This window comes from Glycine max, chromosome 11 (assembly GCF_000004515.6).
Source record: "Glycine max cultivar Williams 82 chromosome 11, Glycine_max_v4.0, whole genome shotgun sequence".
NCBI classification, from domain to species: Eukaryota; Viridiplantae; Streptophyta; class Magnoliopsida; order Fabales; family Fabaceae; genus Glycine; species Glycine max.
In genome coordinates, this window is record NC_038247.2 from 31,218,444 (window position 1) to 31,241,496 (window position 23,053).

Consider the following 23,053-nt stretch of genomic DNA (forward strand, 5'->3'; position numbering starts at 1 on the left):
ATGTTGAAGATGATATTGAGATGAAATGTGGATGATGTTAAAAATGCATTGTGATGATGTATGTTGTGTATATACATAGGGGGTGCATTAACCTTGTTGGATGTCCTCGGTGGGGAAATAGAGTGGTTAAAGAGTTTTAAGCATCTCTGGAAGGGGATGACTTAGAATCTTTAATTATCCACGGTCAGTGCATTGATGGTGTCCATGTTTTATACGTTGTGTGATGTGTATGTTCATGGGGGGTGCAGTGACCTTGTTGGATATCCATGGTGGGGGAAATAAAGTGGTTAAAGAGTTTTAAGCATCTCTGGAGGGGGAAGGCTTAAAATCTTTAATTATCCACGGTCATGCATTTGATGGTGCCCATGTTTCATACATCATATGACATGGAAATAGTATAAACTTTGTCAGTAAGTACTTGTAGTTTCTCGTGAGGAGGAATACTTGTACTAGGGGGTATGTCACTCGGTTTGGAACTTCCTTGAGACTCAGGTTGATCACCGTGGGGGGGGGGGGGGGGAGTTGCCTATGCACGACAGGGTGATGCAATCCTACCTTCCAAGGGCATTGGATAGAAGACTCCAAGAAGATTGGGCCAAAGATGTAAGAGAAGGCCCTAGGGTTCTCATGAGCCTTAGGGTAGATTTCGGGCCCATGGGCTAAGTATGAGCCCACTTATCTTTGTACATTAAGGTTTCATTAATTTTGGGCCTTGAATTCTAGATACATTTGTTCATGTATTCTTGTCATTCTTAGCCTATCTTTTGAATTTTGAGTCTAATTCATGCATGTTATTTAGTTCATAACATGTTCTAAATCAATTCCTAGAAGTAGTCTTGTTGTTGAACTCGTTTTTTTTTTTTTGTTTTCTAAGTTTCCTACTGATGCCTATGATGAAGTTGAGTTGTGGCTGGATTTGTCAATAAAAATAAGTCTTAATCTCTCTTGAATTGTGTTATTCAAGATAATTGAGCATAAGCAAATACAAATTGTAATTATCCAAGCCTTAAGCAACATAAACACTACTCTTAATTTCTAGGTTGAAATCGTTGGTGCTGACAGCTTGAACATATGAACTTGTATAAATTACTGGGAATTGGTCACTACGTTTTTTGAGCTGAAATTTTTACTGAATTTTCTACTCATCTGGACCAAAATTATGAAAAAAGAACCAAGAGATTTGGATTAAATGAAAAAATAAGAAAAATCACACAAGTTGGCTGAAAAATCAGTGTCCAGGGAAAAAAAAGTGAAAGGGAAGTGTGCTTGTTGTTTTGACTCAAAATTTGTTCTATAATTGGTGCCTATTTTATACCAATCCTAGTTCTGAAATTTCAACTGAAAATTATTTTGAAAACAAGTGCCAAAACTAGAGGTTTCTTGAGTCTTTTCTTTTTTAGTTTTTCTACTCTACTCTAGAGCCATTCTAGGTTTCTCTTTGAGTCCTAGCTTGCTTTTGTGTGCTTTTTATTGCTTTAATTGTTGAATAATCCTTGAAAAATTGTCTTGTTAAAACTCTATTGATTTAGCTTTCATTTCCTTTTTTTTTTGTCTTTGGTTATTGCTTGTCTCTTTGTTTCCTTGCTTATGAGTAGCCATATAGGGAATTGGAAAGGAGGATTGGTGTCATACCTTGAAGAATTTGAGTCAAGAAGTAAGGGGCCAACCACCTTAAGAGCTATTGGACTAAGAAATACTCCAAATTGAGTGAAACACCAAAGAGAGAATAGCCTCCACAATTGAGGACTTTTTTTTTTTTGTAATTTTGTAATTGACAATTTGTTTTGTTTCAAATTTTGTAACAAAAAGGCCTTTCATTGGAAGTAAGTTGGGATCCTCCAATAGGTCATCCTACTTCCATTTGTGTGTAATAATTTTAGGCAATTTTCCTTTAGGATAGTGAGTGTTTTGTTGGGAGCCTTAAATGAGGTCATCCAAACACTCTTAGGATCCGCCTAGTTTGCATTTCTTGAACTTTAATTTCTTGCTTACTTTCATATCTTATTTCCTTTACCCTCCATTGTCAAACCGCCTAGATAGCTTGCCTTTTACCAATTATTTTTTACCTTATCTTTCACACCTCTTTTAGTGTTTATTTTGGCTACTTTCAACCATAGTTTCTTTTACCTTTTGTTTTCAAACCGCTAACAAGAAAGAACCATAACTTAGGAACCAACATGAGTCTTCATTCTTCATCTAGTGTTAATGGTGAGGGTTCTACTCCTAAGGACCCCTTGTATAATATATTAGATGAGTTGAGATCCCTTAAGTTGTGGTAAGAAAAACAAGAGAGAAAAGAAAAAGGAAAAAAAGAGTGGAAGAAATAAGTCAAGATAAAAGAGAAAATAGGAGAGGAAGAAAGAAGAAAAATAATGAAAGAAATGAAAAGAGAAAAACATGCCTCCTATAGTAGTCATGACTCTTGCAAGAGTTTAAGTGATGAACTTAGCTACTATTATAGAGGGCGCCATAGTTCACATACTAAACATCACTCCTAAAGAAGAGAAAAGGATAGAAGGCCTCAAGAGGTTAACATTAGCCTCCTATATTTCCATGGAAAAGATAATTTTGAGGCCTACTTAGATTGGGAAATGAAGGTTGAACAACTCTTTGCTTGCCATCATATTAGCGAAGAGAGAAAAGTTCCATTGGCTACCCTTAGCTTTCAAGGGTATGCCCTCTATTGGTGGACTTCCCTTGTTAGGGAACGAAGGATTCATGAGGATCCTCCAGTAGAGTATTGGAATGATCTTAAGAGTGCCCTTAGGAAGAGGCACATTCCCTCCTACTATGAAAGGGAGCTTATGGACAAGCTCCAAAGGCTTAGACAAGGGAGTATGAGTGTTGAAGAATATAAACAACAAATGTAACTACTCCTTTTAAGAGCTGGACTTAGAGAGGAGGAAATAACAAGCATAGCTAGGTTCCTTAGTGGGCTTAATATGGAAGTGAGGGACAATGTTGAACTCCTTCCATATAGGGACCTAGATGAGCTAGTCCAACTTTGTATAAGAGTGGAGCAACAACTTAAAAGAAAGTCTTCTTCAAAATCTTATGGCTTTCACTCTTATCCAAGGAAAGACCAAGCCCAATGAATTTTGGGGGTTGCACCTTCAAAACCCAAGGAAGATAAGGGTAAGACCATAAAGAAATACACCCCTAAGACTAGTTCCCAAGAAAGGACTAGCAACATTAAATGCTTCAAATGTCTTGGGAGAGGTCACATTGCCTCTCAATGCCCCACAAAGAAAACCATGATCATGAGGGGTCAAGACATTTATAGTAGTCAAGAGGAGACTACTTCTTGCCCTTCCTCTAGTGGAAGTGAAGAGTCAAGTGAGGAAGTCTACCCCCTGAAGAAGGTGACCTCTTAATGGTTAGAAGGCTCATTGGAGGTCAATCTTGCGATCTATCTCAATCCCAAAGAGAGAACATCTTTCATGCAAGATGCAAAATTTTAGATAAAACTTGTTCTCTCATTGTGGATAGTGGATCTTGTTGCAATTGTTGTAGCACAAGATTAGTTTCCAAGTTGAACCTCATTATCATTCCCCACCCAAAACCTTATAAACTTCAATGACTCAATGAGCAAGGGAAATGATAGTTAACCAACAAGTGAAGGTACCTTTCTCCATTGGGACATATAAGGATGAAGTTAATTGTGATATAGTTCCCATGGAGGCAGGACATATTCTTTTAGGAAGGCCATGACAATTTGATAGAAAGATCATTTACAATGGCCTAACTAATCAAATTAACCTCACCCATCTTGGCACTAAATTTGTGTTGCATCCTCAAACACCTTCACAGGTGGCCAAAGATCAACTAACTATGAAAGATAAGAAGGACGAGGAAGAAAAACTAGAAAAATAAAAGAAAAAGAAGGATAGTAAAAAGGATTCCTCCAAGAAGATTGTTAAGAAGGAAAATCATTTTGCAACAAAAGGTGATATTAAAAGGGCACTCCTTCTTAAACAATCTTTCTACTTTCTCCAATCAAGGGAAACATCCCTTAGCACCGCCATACCTCTTGAGCTTGAGGTTATTCCTCAAGTAAAGGAGTTGTTGGATGAGGGTTTGGCTCGCAAGAGCTTAAATCCTTGTGATTTTTTGGTGTCTAAAAGAGATATTATTAGGCATCAAATCCCTATGATAGGTGGTATGATGAATGTGTTGAGTGGTGCAACACTCTTTTATAAAATCACTCATGCACCCAACATCTTCATGATTTGTATACATAGGGACTCATTAGGTAGGTTTGTTCTTATTTTTTGTTTCAATGCAAACCTAGGTGCTCATGTGGGATACCTTAGGTTTGTCGTAATTTTTTGTAGGAATAATCAACATGAAAATAAAGAAAAAGGTATGTTTTATTCCAATACTTTCCTTAACTTTTTAAATAGTGATCAAGGGCTTCCCATGGACCCTAAGAGAATAAAGGTCATTTCTGAGTGGGCTACTCCACCAAGTATAAGGGAAATTTGGGACTTCAATATCTTAACAAACTTTTACAAAAGGTTTGTCCCATATTTTCTATACTTGTAGCACCACTTATTGAGTTGGTGAGGAACTATATTCTCTCATGGGATGATGGCCAAGAAAGGGGTTTTCAGTCCTTACCGTACTCTAACATACCCAACATCACTAATACATATGTTTTTATTCTTTTTACAAGTGTTGAGGAAAGAATCCATGAGTTTTAAGAACCTCTGGATTTGAGGTCAAATCCTTTTCATGGTGTAAGCTCCATTGGAGCTTGTAGGCCTATGATCTTCTTCATCAATGGATTCCTTTGCTTCTTGGAAGATGAATGGAAGCGAAATGGAGAAGGATGAGAGAGAGGAGACGCCACTTCAAGGAGAAGATGAGTCTAGAAGAAGCTAACCACCATAGGAGGCCATGGATAAGAGCTTGGAGAAAGAAAAGAGATGAATGAAGGGAGAGGGAGAGAAGAGCACAAAATTTTGTGCTCTAAGAGAGCTCTAAAATCTGAAGTTTAATCTTCAAATGATCAAAGTTGGAAAAATTCACACACACAACCTCTATTTATAGCCTAAGTGTCACACAAAATTGGAGGGAAATTTGAATTTCTATTCAAATTTCACTTGAATTTGAAATTGAATTTGTGGAGCCAAATTTTGGAGCCAAAATTTCACTAATTATGATTAGTGAATTTTAGATATGGTTCAGCCCACTAATCTAAGATCAAGTCCAAGATTCTCCACTAAGTGTGCTTAGGTGTCATGAGGCATTTAAAGCATGAAGGACATGCACAAAGTGTGACTATATGATGTGACAATGGGGTGTAGCAAGAAAATGCTACACCCCCTCTAAAATTTAATTGGATGGGCTTCTCCCAATTCAATTAAATTTATTTCTCAACACACACATCAAATATTCACTTAATGCATGTGAAATTACAAAATTACCCCTAATACAAAAACTAGTCTAGGTGCCCTAAAATACAAGGGCTGGAAAATCCTACATTCCTAGGGTACCCTACCTACATTATGGGGCCCTAAATACAAGGCCCAAAATTAATGAAACCTTAATTTAATATGTACAGAGATAAGTGGGCTCATACTTAGCCCATGGGCCCGAAATCTACCCTAAGGCTCATGAGAACCCTAGGGCCTTCTCTTGCATCTTTGGCCCAATCTTCTTGGAGTCTGCTATCCAATGCCCTTGGGGGGTAGGATTGCATCATAGGGTGACCTCGACACTTACTGCCTAGTTTTCCTAAGTGAGAGTGTCGTGTGGACACGCTTAGGCTATTTTCTTGGGGATGGTACCACATTGCATTTGAGAGTTGAGATCAGGTGCATGTATCATACTGAGCATGATTGATTGGAACTGTGAACTGATGATGACTATTTGTTGAGTGTGTGTTGGACTAGTGAATGTTTGTGTAAGCTCATGATATTTGTTAATGTTTTCTTACTAATTGTGGTTATTTGATTTATACATTAATTTTCTTTTATAATAAACTCACCCCTCGCAATTTTTGTACCGTGTGGTTGGTACCTATGATGCTCGCGAACCTTCGTTCGTGGGAGCAAAATGACAGCAGTAGAGGACAAGAAGTGAGATTCTTCTGGGGAGCCACCGAGCTGACATGATGACGTTGGGATTATTTTGGGAAAAAGTTGTGTTTTCTTAATCACAAATTTACTTTTTGTTGTTTTGAAGATGTAAATCACAAATTTAATTATATGTATGAACAAATTTAGTTTTCATTATGTGTATGATGTGTACTGAGTTACTATTCATATATATATATATATATATATATATATATATATATATATATATATATATATATATATATATTCACTTAAGTAATGGTGCATTGTTTGGTGAATGTATGTCGAGAAAAAAAAATACTTTCATTTTTCATAAGCAAATTAACAGAGTTTTTCATCTAAAAATTAATTTTTTTTTCGCGGTTTAGAGTGGTGTTATCGTAGCAATGAGGCGGATCGTTACACCCACAGCTAGCATAAATGAGAGAGTAGTACTCATCACAAACATACAATTCTCTTAGGTTATCAAATCCTAAAATTTGAGCTCCAAGAGAAGAAAGCAATGTGTGTCTCCTAGAAAGAGCATATGCAACCACACTGGTCTTTCCTTTTTTGTATTTGATAACATATGGAAATTGATCTAGGAACTCTACCCATTTTTCATGCCTCTTGTTTAACTTGCATTGCCCTCTAATGTACTTAAGTGATTCATGATCACTATGAATAACAAACTTCTTGGAAACAAGGTAATGTTCCCAAGTTTGGAAGGCTCTAACTAAGGCATAAAGCTCCTTATCATATGTGGGGTAGTTGAGAGCGGAACCACGAAGTTTCTCAATAAAGTAAGCAATAGGGTGTCCACCCTGCAACAACACAGCTCCCACACCTACACCAGATGTGACACCCTCTACCTTGACATATATATAAATAAATAAAATATATAAAAATATATTGGTAAACAAAATCACATGGGTAAAAGGTTCACATTCACTTCAATTACCAAATAAAACTTATTAAAAACAAATTCGACTCAAAATAAGGCCGTCAAAATTTACAAAAATATTTTGTTAAATCAGTGAGGTGAAATAAAATAGACTAACATCAAAAAATTAATATAAAAACTTATATCCCAACGTCACATCTTATCAGAGCGTTGTGTCCCGACGTCCTTTAGCACAATATTCCTTAAAGCAGTTCACCTAGTCATCTGCTCCCCCGAACACAAAGTTCAAGATCATCACAGGATCCAAACACAAACAGCAAACCAGGAGTGAGTTATCACATTCCTAACTAATAGAGAAAACAAGACAACTAGATATACATATCATATAAACCAAATAAAACTTACTTACACGTAATTCACGTAATTCCACCACTTTGTCATCCAAAGTTCACTTTTCATCCATCAATCACACTTTTCAATCATCAATCACATTACACAAGAATCACACACTCTGATCAAGACATAATAACACCTCAATTTCATAATAAACAATTAGCAAGCGCATGAGACAATTATGCTAAGACTCAAGCCTATATGCAATGTGGTACCATGTTAGTGAAAAACCACTCTGGGGCGCTTAGGAGTACATAACAAGACACACCACACAATGGGTTTGTCAGGTCACTCTCACTAAGTAAGATCATAGGGAGACCAGTCAGGGTCACGATGTTTTGCGAGAATGCTCCAACCATATGGGATCAGCATAGGCTTAAAGGAGCACTCAAACCCGGTGACCCCCAAGGCCTACACTCCGAAGAGTCCGTCAGGGCCTCTCCCTCCTGATTCAGGTCCAACCCCTAAAATCATTTTAGTACACAGACACTACTCGTGAATTATACAATACCCATGACCTCACACTCGTGTGTTAAACACGTACAACATATTGTGCTACAATTTAACACTGGTTCCTAAATAGGAAACCTACACTTTCTCTTTAACAATGGTTCCTAATTACGAAACCTACACTTTCTCTTTAACACTGCGCATTTACACTTTTCTTAAGATAACACTAGTCGGGTTATTGTACAATTCACAGCTTACAACACAAATAATGTCACATCAAGAGTTAATCACACACTTATTTACAACCAAAACTCATTCACAATTTCACATCTCATAATGTCACAATCCACCATCACATGTTTTCACGTATCTCACAATTCAACACATGTTCTACTTTACACTTTTACTCAATCTCAATAACAATATTATAATCTCAAGGCAATATATTATTCCATAATTCATCACATGTTTCATTTATAAACACTGCTAACGAATTATACAATACCACGACCTCACACTCATGTTTCAAACATGTTTAACACAATTGCGCTACAATTTAACACCGGTTCCTAAATAGGAAACCTACACTTTCTCTTTAACACTGCGCATAAACACTGGTCGGGTTATTGTATAATTCATAGCTCACAATATAATTAATGTAACATCAAGTGTTAAACACATCCACTTATTCACAATCGAATATCATGTCCCAGTGTTGTTAAATGGCGGCCATGGCGGTTTTTCGTGGCGGATTTTCAAAAAACGCCACCGAATAGCGGTGGCGTTGCGGGTTTGGGATGGCGGCCGCCATAGTCATGGCGGTCGTGGCGGGGTGGCGGAAATGGCGGAAATGGCGGAATTTGTTTGGTTTTTGTCCGCGGTAGGAGTTGGGCCGACCCGACCCAACCCTACCCGGTTATTCATTAAATAAAAGACTCCAAAAGCTTGCCTTCAGAACAGACTACCTGCGTCCCTCCAAAAGCTTACCTTCAGAACCTCCTCTGCCTGCGTAACTCCCGCACCCGCCGCACCCATCCGCCGCTGCGACACCACCCCTTCCCGCAGTTTGCACGCGCACGCATCGCGATGAGCCCTAACAACGCACGAACGGCAGCGATGAGCTCCGACGACAAGCCCCGGCAACGCACGAACAAGACGAAGAAGACGCGCGAAGGAAGAAGACGAAGTCACGAAGAAGAAGACGCGGGTCAGACCTGATCTTTTTTTTAATTTTGTTTTGGGCTTTTTGCTGTTTGACACCCCATTTTTCTGTCTACAACTTTTTTTCCTTTTGCTATTTGACACCCCTTTTTACTGTTAACAGTCCTTTTTTTTTTCGTATTTGACACAACAAATTTTTTTTTTCTGTTCAGTCCTCTTTTAAATGGATGAACCATCATCCGATGCTGCTACTGCAAGTGCAACGAGGAAAAATAAGGCAGACCCAGGCTGGAAATATTGCCATTCACTAGTGGAAGGGGATACAAACACCATTGTTTGTAATTTCTGTGGAAAAATCACTAAGGGAGGAATAACCCGAGCCAAACAACACCTGATTGGGAAGTCGGGCGACGTTGCAGCTTGCAAGAAAACTCCCCCAAATGTAGTCGAAGAGTTGAAGGAATATATGGCTACAAAAAAAAGTGGGACCACTTACAGTACTTCTGGCAGTGGTAATATGGCAAATATAAGAGACTTTGAATTTGGTGAACCGATTGGATGTGATGGAAGTGAAGAAGATGAGTTTGCAGACTCTTTTAATGCTGCTGCAAGTGCAAAGACAAAGTGTGGGACTAAAAAAGGACCAATGGACAAATTTTGTAAGAATCTAGAAAATGCAATCAATCGGAGAAAAATGGAGATGCTGAGGCAAATGAACATAATAGAGTCAATGGATAAGAATGAAGTATTGAAGGTGCATCAACATATTGCTCGCTTTTGGTACCAAGCAGGTTTGTCATTCAACCTCATTAAATTGAAAAGCTTTGAGAACATGGTTGCAGCCATTGGTCAATATGGGCCACATTTGCCCATTCCTAGCTATCATGACATCAGAGTTCCACTCTTGAAGAAGGAAGTTGAATATACTGAAAATTTGATGAAAGGCCATAGGGAGCAATGGGTCAAGTATGGTTGTACTATTATGTCCGATGCATGGACTGATCGGAAACAAAGATGCATCATTAATTTTTTTATTAACTCTCAAGCTGGTACCATGTTTTTGAAGTCTGTTGATGGCTCTGATTTTGTAAAAACAGGTGAAAAGCTTTTTGAGTTGCTTGATGCCATTGTGGAGGAAGTTGGAGAAGAGAATGTTGTTCAAGTTGTAACCGATAATGGGAGCAACTATGTTTTAGCGGGTAAGTTGTTGGAGGAGAAAAGGAAACATATTTATTGGACTCCTTGTGCAGCTCATTGTATTGATTTGATGCTTGAAGATATTGGGAAGCTTCCCTTGATAAGGAAGACAATTAGAAGGGCAACTAATCTAGTTGGGTTTATCTATGCCCATTCTAGTACCTTAAGTTTGTTGAGAAATTTTACAAACAATAGGGAATTGGTGAGACATGCTATTACTAGATTTGCCACTTCTTATCTAACCTTGGAAAGGCTTCACAAAGAGAAAGCCAATATTAGAAAAATGTTTACTTCTGATGAATGGACCTTGAACAAGCTATCTAAGGAGCCTAAGGGAAAAGAAGCTGCAAAGGTAGTGCTCATGCCTTCTTTTTGGAATAGTGTGGTTTACACTCTTAAAGTCATGGCTCCACTTGTGAAAGTGCTTCGTCTTGTGGATGGTGAAAGGAAACCAGCCATGGGCTATATTTATGAAGCAATGGACAAGGCAAAAGAAACAATTATCAAGTCTTTCAACAACAATGAAAGCAAGTACAAAGATGTGTTTGCAATCATTGATAAAAGATGGAATTGTCAGCTTCATAGGCCATTGCATGCAGCTGCCCACTTCTTAAATCCAGAGTTCTTTTATGACAACATTGACTTGGAGTTTGATTTTGAGGTCACCAATGGTTTGTTTGAGTGCATTAAGAAGTTGATTCCACAATTTGATGTGCAACAGAACATTCTAACCGAGTTGCATCTTTACAAGATTGGTGCTGACCACTTTGGTTCCGACTTTGCAATGGCTCAAAGGAAAACCCATTCTCCTAGTAAGAAACTTTTATCATACTATTTTTTTATGTATTAGTGTTATAATTCAGAATTCTAAGTTATGATCTTGGTTGGTAATTGGTATTGCAGCATATTGGTGGCGAATGTTTGGGTCACAAACTCCAAATTTGCAGAAGCTAGCTATTAAGATTTTGAGTTTGACTTGCAGTGCTTCAAGATGTGAAAGAAATTGGAGTGTGTTTGAGCAAGTAATTGTGACAAAACTCTAACTATACTTTTTAATTTTATTTAATTTTGATGATCAAGTTTTAGTTGGAGTATATTTGAGATTGAAATCAACATTTATTTGTTATGTTGTATATTCATTCCAAAAAAAGAAATAGGCTTTAGCACAAGAGGTTGCATGATTTGGTGTTTGTCAAATACAACCAACAATTGAAGCAAAGATATAATGCAAGAGATGAAATTGATCCAATTTCTCTTAATGATATGGATGCATGCAATGAATGGCTCGTGGGAGAGATGGATCAAGATGATGATAATGATGCTGGAAATGATTTGGTATTTGAAGATGATGATGCTCTAAATTGGGCAACTGTGTATCAGGCTTCGGGGGTTGGAGAGTGTAGGATGTATACTAGGCGGAAAAAGCAAAAAACAAGTGTTGCTGCTGCCCAAAGTTTTAAAAAACAGGCAATGGTTGTTGGATCTTCATCAAGGAAGCAAAAAGCAGTCCAAGAAAATGATGAGGATCTAGATGTTGAGGAGAATATTGATGTTGAATCTGAAGAAGAAGAAATCATGGTCAATTTTGAGGCGTCTGATGGGGAAGAGGGAAAGGGAGATGCTCCATTACCATATGATAACAACGAAGATGATTATGTTGGGATTGGAGAAGATGATTAGAGCCTCAACCTTCACTTTGCACTTTGCATTATGTTTTTATCATTTTCTTATTTTGAACTCTTTAATGAGTTTATTTGGTGTTGGTACTTGATTATTGTATGAACTCATGAAACTTTTTTAGTTTATTTGAATGCAATCCTTTGTTTTTTTCAATTTCAATGAGTATATATATATATATATATATATATATATATATATATATATATATATATATATATATATATATATATATATATATATATATATATATATATATATATGTTTTTTTTTTGTCCGCCATGACATCCGCCATTTTCCGCTACGCCATCCGCCATATTTTTATGGCGGATTTTTGACTTTCCGCCATGAACCGCCATCCGCCATTAACAACATTGTCATGTCCACACTTTAACATCTCATAACATCACATCAACCATCTCATAACATTCCTAATGATATTCATAAGGTACAACATACACATGTTCATCAAATTTAACCATAATATTCTCAAACTCCAACACTTAATAATTTTTGGAATCATACTATAACACTCTACAATATTATTTACATAAATTATTAATATAAATAACTACCTCTATATATATAAACTAACATACATCATATTGAATCACAAACTACAAAGTAAGCTTTCAATGCACAAATTCTAAATAATTATATGAACACTTTGGTCAATTTCAATTATGATATTAATTTTTTAAATTATATAAAAACCTAAAAAGCAAGAAAAGAGAAAATACAAAATCAATATCTCTCTCTAAATTTCTCCTTACTTTATTTCATCAATTCATATTAATTAGAAAAAAAATACTTGATTTATAGGGTTCACGCTCAACACAATAGCATATCAATTTCACAACAATTGGTCTGTCAAACATATATAATTCACTGTAATAATTATAAGGATAAAATGAAAATTGCAAAAACACCCAAAAACTCATTCCAATTGATATCTCTAATGATCCCTACACATGTTCTCACTAATTCCCAATTGTGAATAACTCATCCCTTACCTCTGAGCGGACTCACGTGTCTACAGCCAGCGATAGCAGCATCTCTAGCGGTTCCCTAAGATTCCTTCAGTTATTCCTCCGACAGTTCCGATAGAATTCCCAAACGTCAGTGAGACGGAGAAGAGATTGAAACCTCCACTTGTACTGTCTTCATGCGATTCCTTTTTCTCCCACCACGAATATTATCTCGCAAATCCCAACGGTGGAAGTGTGCACAATTGAATTTCGAGCAACATATCCAAATTTCATAAAAATCAAACGGTTAAAGAAACCGGGATCATAGTTTTACCGAGACAGTTTTGGGTTTCTGCGGGAAATTAAAAGGCTACAATGCTAAGGGTTTTACTATAAGATAAGACATGATTTTGAAATTCTCAACGGTGAAAATTCTCGGAATTGGGTTGTGAACCCGGTGTTTAAATTTCACGACGATCCAACGGTGAATGAGTCCCAGATCGTCGTTTTTCTGAGACAGGTTTAGTGAGCTGTGGGGAAAAGAAAGGGTTTTGAGAGGAGAAGGGGAAAAACGAAAATGAGAGGCAGAAGAGGTTAAGGAGTCAGTCTGAAAAACCTAGCATGTTGCTATTTATAGCTATGGGCATTTACGACCTATTATTTACTCTATTTATTTATTTTTATTATTTTTACTAAAAAACTTTTTAAATTTATTTATGAAAAAAATGGGATGTTACACCAGAGGCATCACACTCTAGCTCAAAAGTTTTAGAAAAGTCAGGGAGAGCTAGAACGAGTGTCTTGGTGAGCTTTTCTTTGAGCAAAACAAAGGTTTGCTCTTGTCTCTCACCCCATGTGAATGCCACATTCTTCTTCACCAACTCATTGAGTGGCGAAACAAGTGTAGAGAAATTAGGAACAAACCTTCTACAGAAACTAGCCAACCCATGAAATATCCTAATATCTCCTACACTTTTTGGGGTAGGCTACTCTTGGATGGCCTTGATTTTCTCAGGGTCCACATGGACCCCATTTTTGCTAACCACAAAACCTAAGAAGACTACACTATCAGCACAAAAGGTGCATTTATTTATATCAGCAAAGAGAGTGTGTTTCCTATGAACCAAAAGAACTTGCCTTAGATGTCCTAAGTGATCATCTAGGTCCCTACTATAGACTAAGATATCATCAAAATAAAAAACTACAGACCTACCTATGAACTCCCTTAGGACATGTTTCATTAGCCTCATGAAGGTGTTTGGTGCATTAGTGAGCCCAAAAGACATCACTAGTCACTTATACAACCCAAACTTGGTCTTGAAAGCGGTTTTCCACTCATCACCTTATTTCATCCTTATTTGGTGATAACCACTTTTAAGATCAATTTTGGAAAATATATTTGCACCATGCAACTCATCAAGCATATCATCAAGCCTAGGAATAAGGTGTCTATACTTCACAATTATGTTATTGATGGCCCTACAATCTGTACACATTCTCCACTTACCATCCTTCTTGGGTACCAACAACACATGCACAACACAAGGACTTAGGCTCTCTTGGACCCAACCCTTCTCCAAAAATTCCTTAACTTGAGATTCAATCTCCTTGGTCTCTTGAGGATTAGTCCTATAAGTTGGCCTATTAGGAAGGCTTGTTCTTGGGACTAAGACTATTTGGTGTTCTATACCCCTAAGAGAAGGTAACTCAGGGGGTATTTCTTAGGGAAATACATCACCAAATTCTTGTAAGTGTTCTTGGACCTTTAGGGGAATGGTCTCAAGTGGGGGAATTGTGGCAGTGCTAAGGGAAGTCTCCCTTGGAAGGTGAAGCTAGAAAGGTTGCTTGAGAAGAAGAGCTCTCTTAATATCTCCTTTTGTTGCAAATGACTCTCTTTCTTTACAACTTTCATAGAAGAACACCATCCCTATTTTTCCTTCTCCTTGACCTTTGGAGCTAAGGCCTTACTATCCTTCTTTTTCTTTTGTTTTTCTAACATTTCCTCATCCCTCTTGTCCTTCATTGTAAGTTGATCCTTAGCGACCTGTGAAGGTGTTTGAGGATGCAACACAAATTTAGTGTCAAGATGGGTGAGGGTAATATCATTAGTTAGGCCATTGTAAATGATCTTCCTATCAAATTGCCATGGCCTTCCTAAGAGAATATGCCCTGCCTCCATGGGAACTATATCACAATTAACTTCATCCTTATATGTCCCAATAGAGAAAGATACCTTCACTTGTTGGTTAATTATCATTTCCCCTTGCTCATTGAGCCATTGAAGTTTATAAGGTTTTGGGTGGGGAATGATAATTAGGTTCAACTTGGAAACTAATTTTGTGCTACAACAATTGCAACAAGATCCACTATCTCAATGAGAGAACAAGTTTCATATAAAATTTTGCATCTTGTATGAAAGATGTTCTCTCTTTGGGATTGAGATAGATCACAAGATTGGCCTCTAAGGAGCCTTCTAACCATTAGGAGGTTACCTTCTTCATGGGGGTAGACTTCCTCGCTAACTCTTCACCCCTTACTTCATCATCACTTCCACTAGAGGAAGGGGAAGAAGTAGTCTCCTCTTCACTACTATAAATGTCTTGACCCCTCATAATTATGGTTCTTTTTGTGGGGCATTCAGAGGCAATGTGACCTCTCCCAGGACATTTGAAACATTTAATGTTGCTAGTCCTTGCTTGGGAACTAGTCTTAGGGGTGGATTTCTTTATGGATTTTGAAGGTGCAACTCCCAAAATTCATTGGGCTTGGTCTTTCCTTGGATAAGAGTGAAAGCCATAAGATTTTGAAGAAGACTTTCTTTTAAGTTGTTGCTCCACTCTTATACAATGTTGGACTAGCTCATCTAGGTCCCTATATGGAAGGAGTTCAACCTTGTCCCTCACTTCCATATTAAGTCCACTAAGAAACCTAGCTATGTTTGTTCTTTCCTCCTCCCTAAGTCCAGCTCTTAAAAGGAGTAGTTCCATTTGTTGTCCATATTTTTCAACACTCATACTCCCTTGTCTAAGCCTTTGGAGCTTGTCCATAAGCTCCATTTCATAGTAGGAGGGAATGTGCCTCTTCCTAAGGGCACTCCTAAGATCATTCCAATACTCTATTGGAGGATCCCCATGAGTCCTTCTTTCCTTAACGAGGGAAGTCCACCAATAGAGGGCATACCCTTGAAAGCTAAGGGTAGCCAATGAAACTTTTCTCTCTTCACTAATATAATGGGAAGCAAAGAGTTGTTCAACCTTCATTTCCCAATCTAGGTAGGCCTTAACATTATTTAAGAGGAACTTGATCATAATCAGGACTTGTCAGTATAACCAAAGTTATTTAAGAGAGCATGATCCTAACTGTGACCTGCCGGTAGAACCAACACGACAAATTTCTTTAACCCAAGAACAAAGGAGAAGCTCTCAAAATAGAAAAACCCTTAATTTGATTAATCTAAAATTTTTTCTTTAGAAGCTTACAAGAGGCTCCTATTTATAGGCTATTCTAGGTAGGCTGGAAAACTAAAGAAGTAAAATTCCACTAACAATCCCACTAGGCATTAACTTCCCACTAAGCATTGACTTTCCACTAACCATCACAATGGTTCATTGAGTCCCACTAACCATCATAATGGTTTAGGAAGCCTAAAAACACTAAAACTGGCCTAGGAAAGATAAAAATGAAATAACAGATATCACACTAGAAAGGGGGGGGGGGGGGGGGGGAGGTCCAATAATGTTTTAGGTAATAGTTAAACTTTTTTTGAAAGGTAGAAGTTTTCACAAAACGATTTTATCACAAGTTCAAAAAGAAAGCTCTTGATAGGAGCATCTAATATTTAAAACTAGATTTTAACAAAGATAGTTTTTACAAAACTTGTGCATCAATATATAAGATAGAAGTAATAGAAGACAAACAAGTTATAAAGGAAGTTTGAGTAAAAGCACAATGTTTATACTGGTTCACTCAACCTGAGCTACGTATAATTCTTCTTCATAGACTGTAAAGGGTTCCACTAATCACAAATGACTACAAACGAGTTTTGACTTTGCCACCCCTGGCTACAACAAGTATTATCTATGCCACTTCTAGCTTCCCCTTAATCTCCCTTTAAGATTAAGAACACCCAAGTATTCTTTGATCATTAAGCTGGATTTCTAAGCAATAGTTTGAATGAATACAATTCAAATATCTCAAAGAGAGGATAAACTTTTAAGCTCAAATATAAAAAATAATTTTTCTACACAAAGGATAAACTCTCTAAGTTTAGGTGTTTGATCGTCCAATACTTTTGATAAAATTTCCGCACTTGTGAATTTTTCTCGTAGTCCCTTCCTTGTTTATTGCTGAAGCTTGAGACACCTTTTATGAACTTCAGTCGAATTATCCGTTATGGGATTAGAGCTTTCATCTGATAAAATCGTTGTCTCACAACTTGTCTTTTTGGCTACCTGGAATCTTCTTAAGGAGAGAGAGAGAGAGTCAGAAGGGACAACATTACACTAAATTTATGGCTCTTTGCTCCACTACTTGTTCAGATGATATTGTCTATGTGATATCCTTCCAATTTGTCTTTACCTTTGTACACTTGAAATTCAAATGTTAGCAATTCAAATTATAAGAGGCAAACATGAAAATCAACGATATAAAAATATTCATTTTCATGACAATTAACATGAATCCAGTACAACAATGGACATAGTAAAAGCATAAGAGTATATATATGTTACCATAGGTGCTTATACCATTGTTTCACTTAAGGTAAACCATTAGTTCATCAATAATTTATATCTTTTTTATCATAAAAACAATGGGTATTTTCGATTGTCCAAATATATCATATTGGACCATCCACTTCTAAGAAAAAAGACATGATCTTATGCCCCCAAAATTAAGAACGAAAATAACATGAAAATAAGTAAATGGGCTTAATTAAGTATTAATTCAAAAAGCTAAGTAATACACCCAAATAAGCTTTAGCCCACATATGCATCTTGAGTATTCAGTGTTGGGCTAATTTTGCTCTCCAAATTATTGTCTTCAAGTCTGCTAAAATAATCTCGAAATTGTAGATATAAGATAATTCATGGATTGGGCTATAATTTAGCTAAATATTTTTTAGCTTTCACATGCCTAAAAATCAAACCATTGGGGTTGGGAGCAACAGTGTGTTTGATGGGGAAATCCTTGATCACTGGTTCCCTTTCCCTATATACTCCAAGAGCATCTCCCTCTTCTTCTGGATGCATTAATCATAGAGAATAATTGAAGGGATCAATCTTGGGATATGATCCTTCCAAAGCTTGACTAAATCAAGTATTTCAAGTCAACTTGCTGCATTTCAGGGTGGAAGATGTGAGAGCTAACACTGCCTTTCTCTTTCCATACTATATTGCAAGTCTATCACTCCGGGACTCTATGGCCTCTAAAGCCATGATAATATTGAACATTAACGTTAGGCTCAACAGGTACAATCTGTAGAGGTGGTAGAGGCATGGTTCTTGAAGGAGGAAGCCATGTGGTGGCTTGGTACAAATCTTTCCTCATCAGGCGATGATCAAGTCTTTGAAAAAGATCCATCAATATGATGAGTTTTTCAGTCATTTGAAGCACTTTTCTCCTTTCCAAATGTACTTGCATCTCCTTCATGTTGACAGATGCAAAAGACCCATATATACTTTCAAAATGTATGATCATGTCTTCATCCATTTCTTCAAACAGTACAACAACGAGTGCTTGTTTGTCTGTTTCAGATACTGGCCTTGGTCTGACTAGTTCAACACCTGAGTCTGTTTCAATAATATCATCTTCAAGATCGTGAAGACATGCTTCAATAATAGACCAAAGCATAGCTTCTTCAAAAGCATCTTTCTATGTAAGGTCCAAGTCTTCAGAAACCTAGCCACTTCTATTTTTGCTTGTCTTTCAGCAATATCTTCAAATAGAAGTACAACACCATGTTCCAATGTAGATTGAACTCTTAAGCTTCTCCACTTCTAATCTTTTTGGCTTTTGTTCTGACTGTTCTTGGATTGTCTCAACAATCATATCTTCAGACACTGGATCACCATTTATCTCCATCATGGTGACCTCTTCAAAAGCTTTCCTTTACACTTCCTCAATAGATAAGGACTTTAGAGACTTTAGAATAACATCTTCTCGAATTTCTTTAGATACCTTCAATAATTTTCTTCTGATGCTCTTCAACAAGCAAAGCTTCCAGTGTAGCAATGATGCCTTTTTCTTTTTCTTCTTCTTCTTCTTCTTCTTCTTCTTCTTCTCCTTCTTCTTATTCTGTGGCATTCTTCCACTCCAAGATCTGGTCACACTTGGCCTTCTTTCTTAACTTAGCCAAGAACTTATTCTTTGCCTTTACTAAGGAAACAACTTCCTTCTTGCTCATGGGGGAGAAGTTGATTTGGGTGAGGGTTGAGAAGTCTAAGGTGGAAGGGCCAGAGAGGGTAAAGGTTTAGGGGTTAGAGTGTCGAGAATTTCAACATCAGGTTCCTTGGCCTTGGGTGGTGAGGTTGGCTTAGATGAAGAAAAGATTATAGTGCCAAATGCATAATGCAGTGCATGAAGAGCACCACGATCGTGGTGAAATGGGTGATTACGGTTGTGGTGGCTCAGATGGTCAGGTTACAAGAATCTCATATTTAGATTCTTGTGACTTGGGAGGAAAGATGGGTGTAGACTGAGGTTATGGTTGAGGATGTTTCATCTTAATGGTTGGTCTTTTTGGTGAGGGTTAAGATTCAGGTTCAGACTTAGAATCTGGAGCCTTCCTCTTTGGGGTTGTTCTAGGGTCTAAAGGTTTGGGCTTAGATGAAGGTTGTTTCTTGGGTTTCTTGGTTGGGTTTGAGGGATCAGGGTTAGATGTTAGTGGAGGTGGGTCTTTTCTTTTGATGGGGAGGTTGGATCTAGGTTGGCTAGGTTTGGTCTAAGGGGTAGGTTTGGGTTTAAGTTTAGCTTGAGCCAAACTCAAGATCAATAGGTTGCTTTGAGTGCCCATTGTTTGTCCTATCACAGAATGTGGTTTCTTCTTTGGCTCCTTCTTGACTTTTCGCTCAATATGCTTCTGAGCATACTCTAGAATGTTGCCACTGATGCATAAAAATAATACCCGCGCAAGGGCAAATGTACCCTATGTAGTAATAATAGTGGACTTAAAGTCCAATTATCGAACCCTAGAGACCAGTTGTATTCCCAAGTAGTCAAAATTATTAAACTAAACAATTGAGATAATAAAAATAGACATTGAAGTATTTTTTGTAATTTTTGATTTAGGAGAAAACAATAAAACTATTTCAAAAGAGAGATTTGAGTGATATTAAAAGCGATTGGGGAATTATGATTCACTAGTACTAATTTCCCCTAATCCAAGTTCCTATGAAATTCCTACCATAGTTAATTACCAATTCCCAAAGTCAATCAAAATCCTATGATCAAGGTCTAATGATGCTCTTTGCCTTAAACTAATACTCCAGTGATCTTAGATATACTGTTTCAAGTCAAAGGATATAATCAAAACAAGAGATGATCAATTATGGATTAATTAATCTGTCGGAGATTACTTAAACAGTTTGATCATGCATTTTGATATAAAACATTCTCTACCTAGATCTACTAAACTTAGACAGATGATCACCACAATACATTCAATTAAGCATAAGAATTATCAGTTCTTAAATAAACAATAGAGATTAGGAAGATAATTAATTAACATAAAACATTAAAGAATTTAATTAAGAACAAAGAAAATGGTACATTTGGATAGCTACATCATAACCCCAGACTAGGGTGACTAGCTGCTCATGATCAAACCACAACTTGAAAACCTATATGAAATAGACATAGACATACCAATAAGGAAAGAACGATGATCACGATTTGTCCTTACGGAGTTGTCCATGCTTCAAAACTCTGAAAACCCTCAAAGTGCTCTCAAATTCATAACTAAGAAAAAGCTTAAAGATACAGACACTAGCACCCTATTTATAGCTTCCTAAAGATAATTATTCCAATTATGTGCACTACGAAAATGATGAAATCCACCAGAGCAGTGATTAGAAACTAGTGGCGCTAAAGCTCAAGGGTGTAGTGGAACTTACTGATGAAAGCTTGCTTGTGGAGCTTCTATGGTGGCTGGATCTTTGAGCTTCAATGAGGTCCTTTAATGGTGATTTTCCACAATGGAGATGCAGCGGAAGACAAAGGAGAAGAGGTGAGAGGAGGCACCATCCACTAGGGAATAAGCCATGGAAGAAGGAGCTTCACCACCAAGATGAGCCTTGGATAAGAAGCTTGGAGAGGGTGCTTCAATGGAGGAAAAGAAAGAGGGAGAGAAAGAGAGAGGGGGGAGCACGAAATTGAAGGAAAAAAAGGGAGAGAAGTTGAACTTTGAGTTGTGTCTCACAAGACTCTCATTCATCAAAGTTACAACAAGTGTTACACATGCTTCTATTTATAGACTAGGTAGCTTCCTTGAGAAGCTTTCTTGAGAAAACTTCCTTGAGAAGCTTCTTTGAGAAATCTTCCTTGAGAAGCTAGAGCTTAGCTACACACACCCCTCTGATAACTAAGCTCACCTCCTTGAGAAACCTCCTTAAGAAGATTCCTAAAGAAGCTAGAGCTTAGCTACACATACCTCTCTAATAGCTAAGCTCACCTCCTTGAGATGAGAAGTTAGAGCTTAGCTATACACAACCTATAATAGCTAAGCTCACCCCCATGACAAAAAACATGAAAATACAAAAAAAAGTCCTTACTACAAAGACTACTCAAAATGCCCCGAAATACAAGGCTAAAACCCTATACTACTAGAATGGCCAAAATACAAGACACAGACGAAGGAAAAACCTATTATAATATTTACAAAGATAAGCGGGCTCATACTTAGCCCATGGGCTCAAAATCTACCCTAAGGCTCATGAGAACCCTAGGGCCTTCCCTTGGATCTCTAGTCCAATCTACTTGGAGTCTTCTACCCAACGCCCTTACGGAGTAGGATTGCATCACTTACCACCCTTGTGATGTTGACCACGACCCTTATGGTGTTGACAATGACCATCATCGAAAATCTGGCATTGTTCATATGGGCAGTCATCATTTAGCCATGGTTGTACTGCTTACCATGGTCGTGATGAATATACCACAACCATAATCAAGTGACTGAGTCTTCAAATCTTAAAAAATCATGGAATTTCCAACTCTTTCACTTAGTTGAGCAGTTATACTGCGACAAAACAAAACTAGTGCCAAAATGTGATTTATGCCTAGAAAATGCATGAAAATGACACAAAATATCAATAAGTGGTTTATCATCCTCCCCACACTTGAGCATAGCTTGTCCCCAAACAATTGTTCTAGTTCCCAATCAAAATAAATACTCCCAAGTTAGAACTCATGTATAAAAAATCCCCATTTATTCAAAAAGTGAAACTCACACATTGGGGCATTAGAAATTAACTTAGGAATTTATTAGGCTTATAATCAACATGCAAACAGTCTTAAAGAGCTTCAAGTTCACTCTGCTCACCATCTCTCATTGTTATACAAATAGACAGTTGTACTTAAGATCACAATTCAATAAACAAGTTCACAAATATGTAGATCAATCAACTCAACTTTGGCAAATCCCAAAAATTTAGAACAAGTGGGACATATTAGGTTGTAATGGGGCTAGACATGTAATGTGAGATAGGTATTGAAAGAAACAAGCTAGCAAAGGGTTCCACTCAATCATATGAAAACATTCAGAAAGCAAAGGAACTTTCCCCTTACTTTTGCACCTTTCTTTTCATTAAAGTTTTTTTTATCCCTTTTTCCTTCTCTCTTTGCTTTGGGGGTACTCATTTTTTTATTTTTGAACTTTTTTTTCGTCAACCCCCTTTTATTTTTAGTTTCACAAGAGAAGGAGTTGGGATTTACTCACTAGCATAACCTGCAATGTTTATTAGTTCCCCCTTCCCTCCTTTTCCTTGCATCAACAATTCACAATATAGTTCAAAGGACCAAAAAGAGATAATCATTCAGGCTCAAAGCGGTCAACTAGGGGGGAAAACTTATCACAAAAATGATTCAGACGTTTAAAGAAAGCCTATCAATGTCTCAACTTTTCAGAAAATTCAAAACTCATCCAAGGATATGCATATCAAAATGAAGAATAGAACAATTCTATTGAAAGGATAAATTCACACATACCAAGAGAATCAAGACTCAAAACTCACATATATGAGGGT

General features: G+C 37.3%; 1 protein-coding gene across 1 annotated transcript; it reads left to right on the top strand.

Moving 5' to 3' along the window:
• The first annotated feature begins 9,193 nt into the window (after positions 1 to 9,193).
• On the top strand, positions 9,194 to 11,847 carry LOC100811646 (uncharacterized). Its single transcript, XM_014773117.2, has 3 exons — positions 9,194 to 10,979; positions 11,071 to 11,189; positions 11,548 to 11,847. The coding sequence occupies exons 1-3, from the start codon at positions 9,194 to 9,196 to the stop codon at positions 11,845 to 11,847; spliced, it is 2,205 nt and encodes a 734-aa protein (XP_014628603.2).
• Positions 11,848 to 23,053: the final 11,206 nt, after the last annotated feature.

Bases quoted from the DNA above. Each gene is read 5' to 3' on its own strand.
- LOC100811646 (XM_014773117.2), top strand. From the start codon at position 9,194: ATGGATGAACCATCATCCGATGCTGCTACTGCAAGTGCAACGAGGAAA. The intron at 10,980-11,070 runs GTAAGAAACTTT...TTGGTATTGCAG, and splicing joins AAGGAAAACCCATTCTCCTA to CATATTGGTGGCGAATGTTT. The intron at 11,190-11,547 runs GTAATTGTGACA...ACTGTGTATCAG, and splicing joins ATTGGAGTGTGTTTGAGCAA to GCTTCGGGGGTTGGAGAGTG.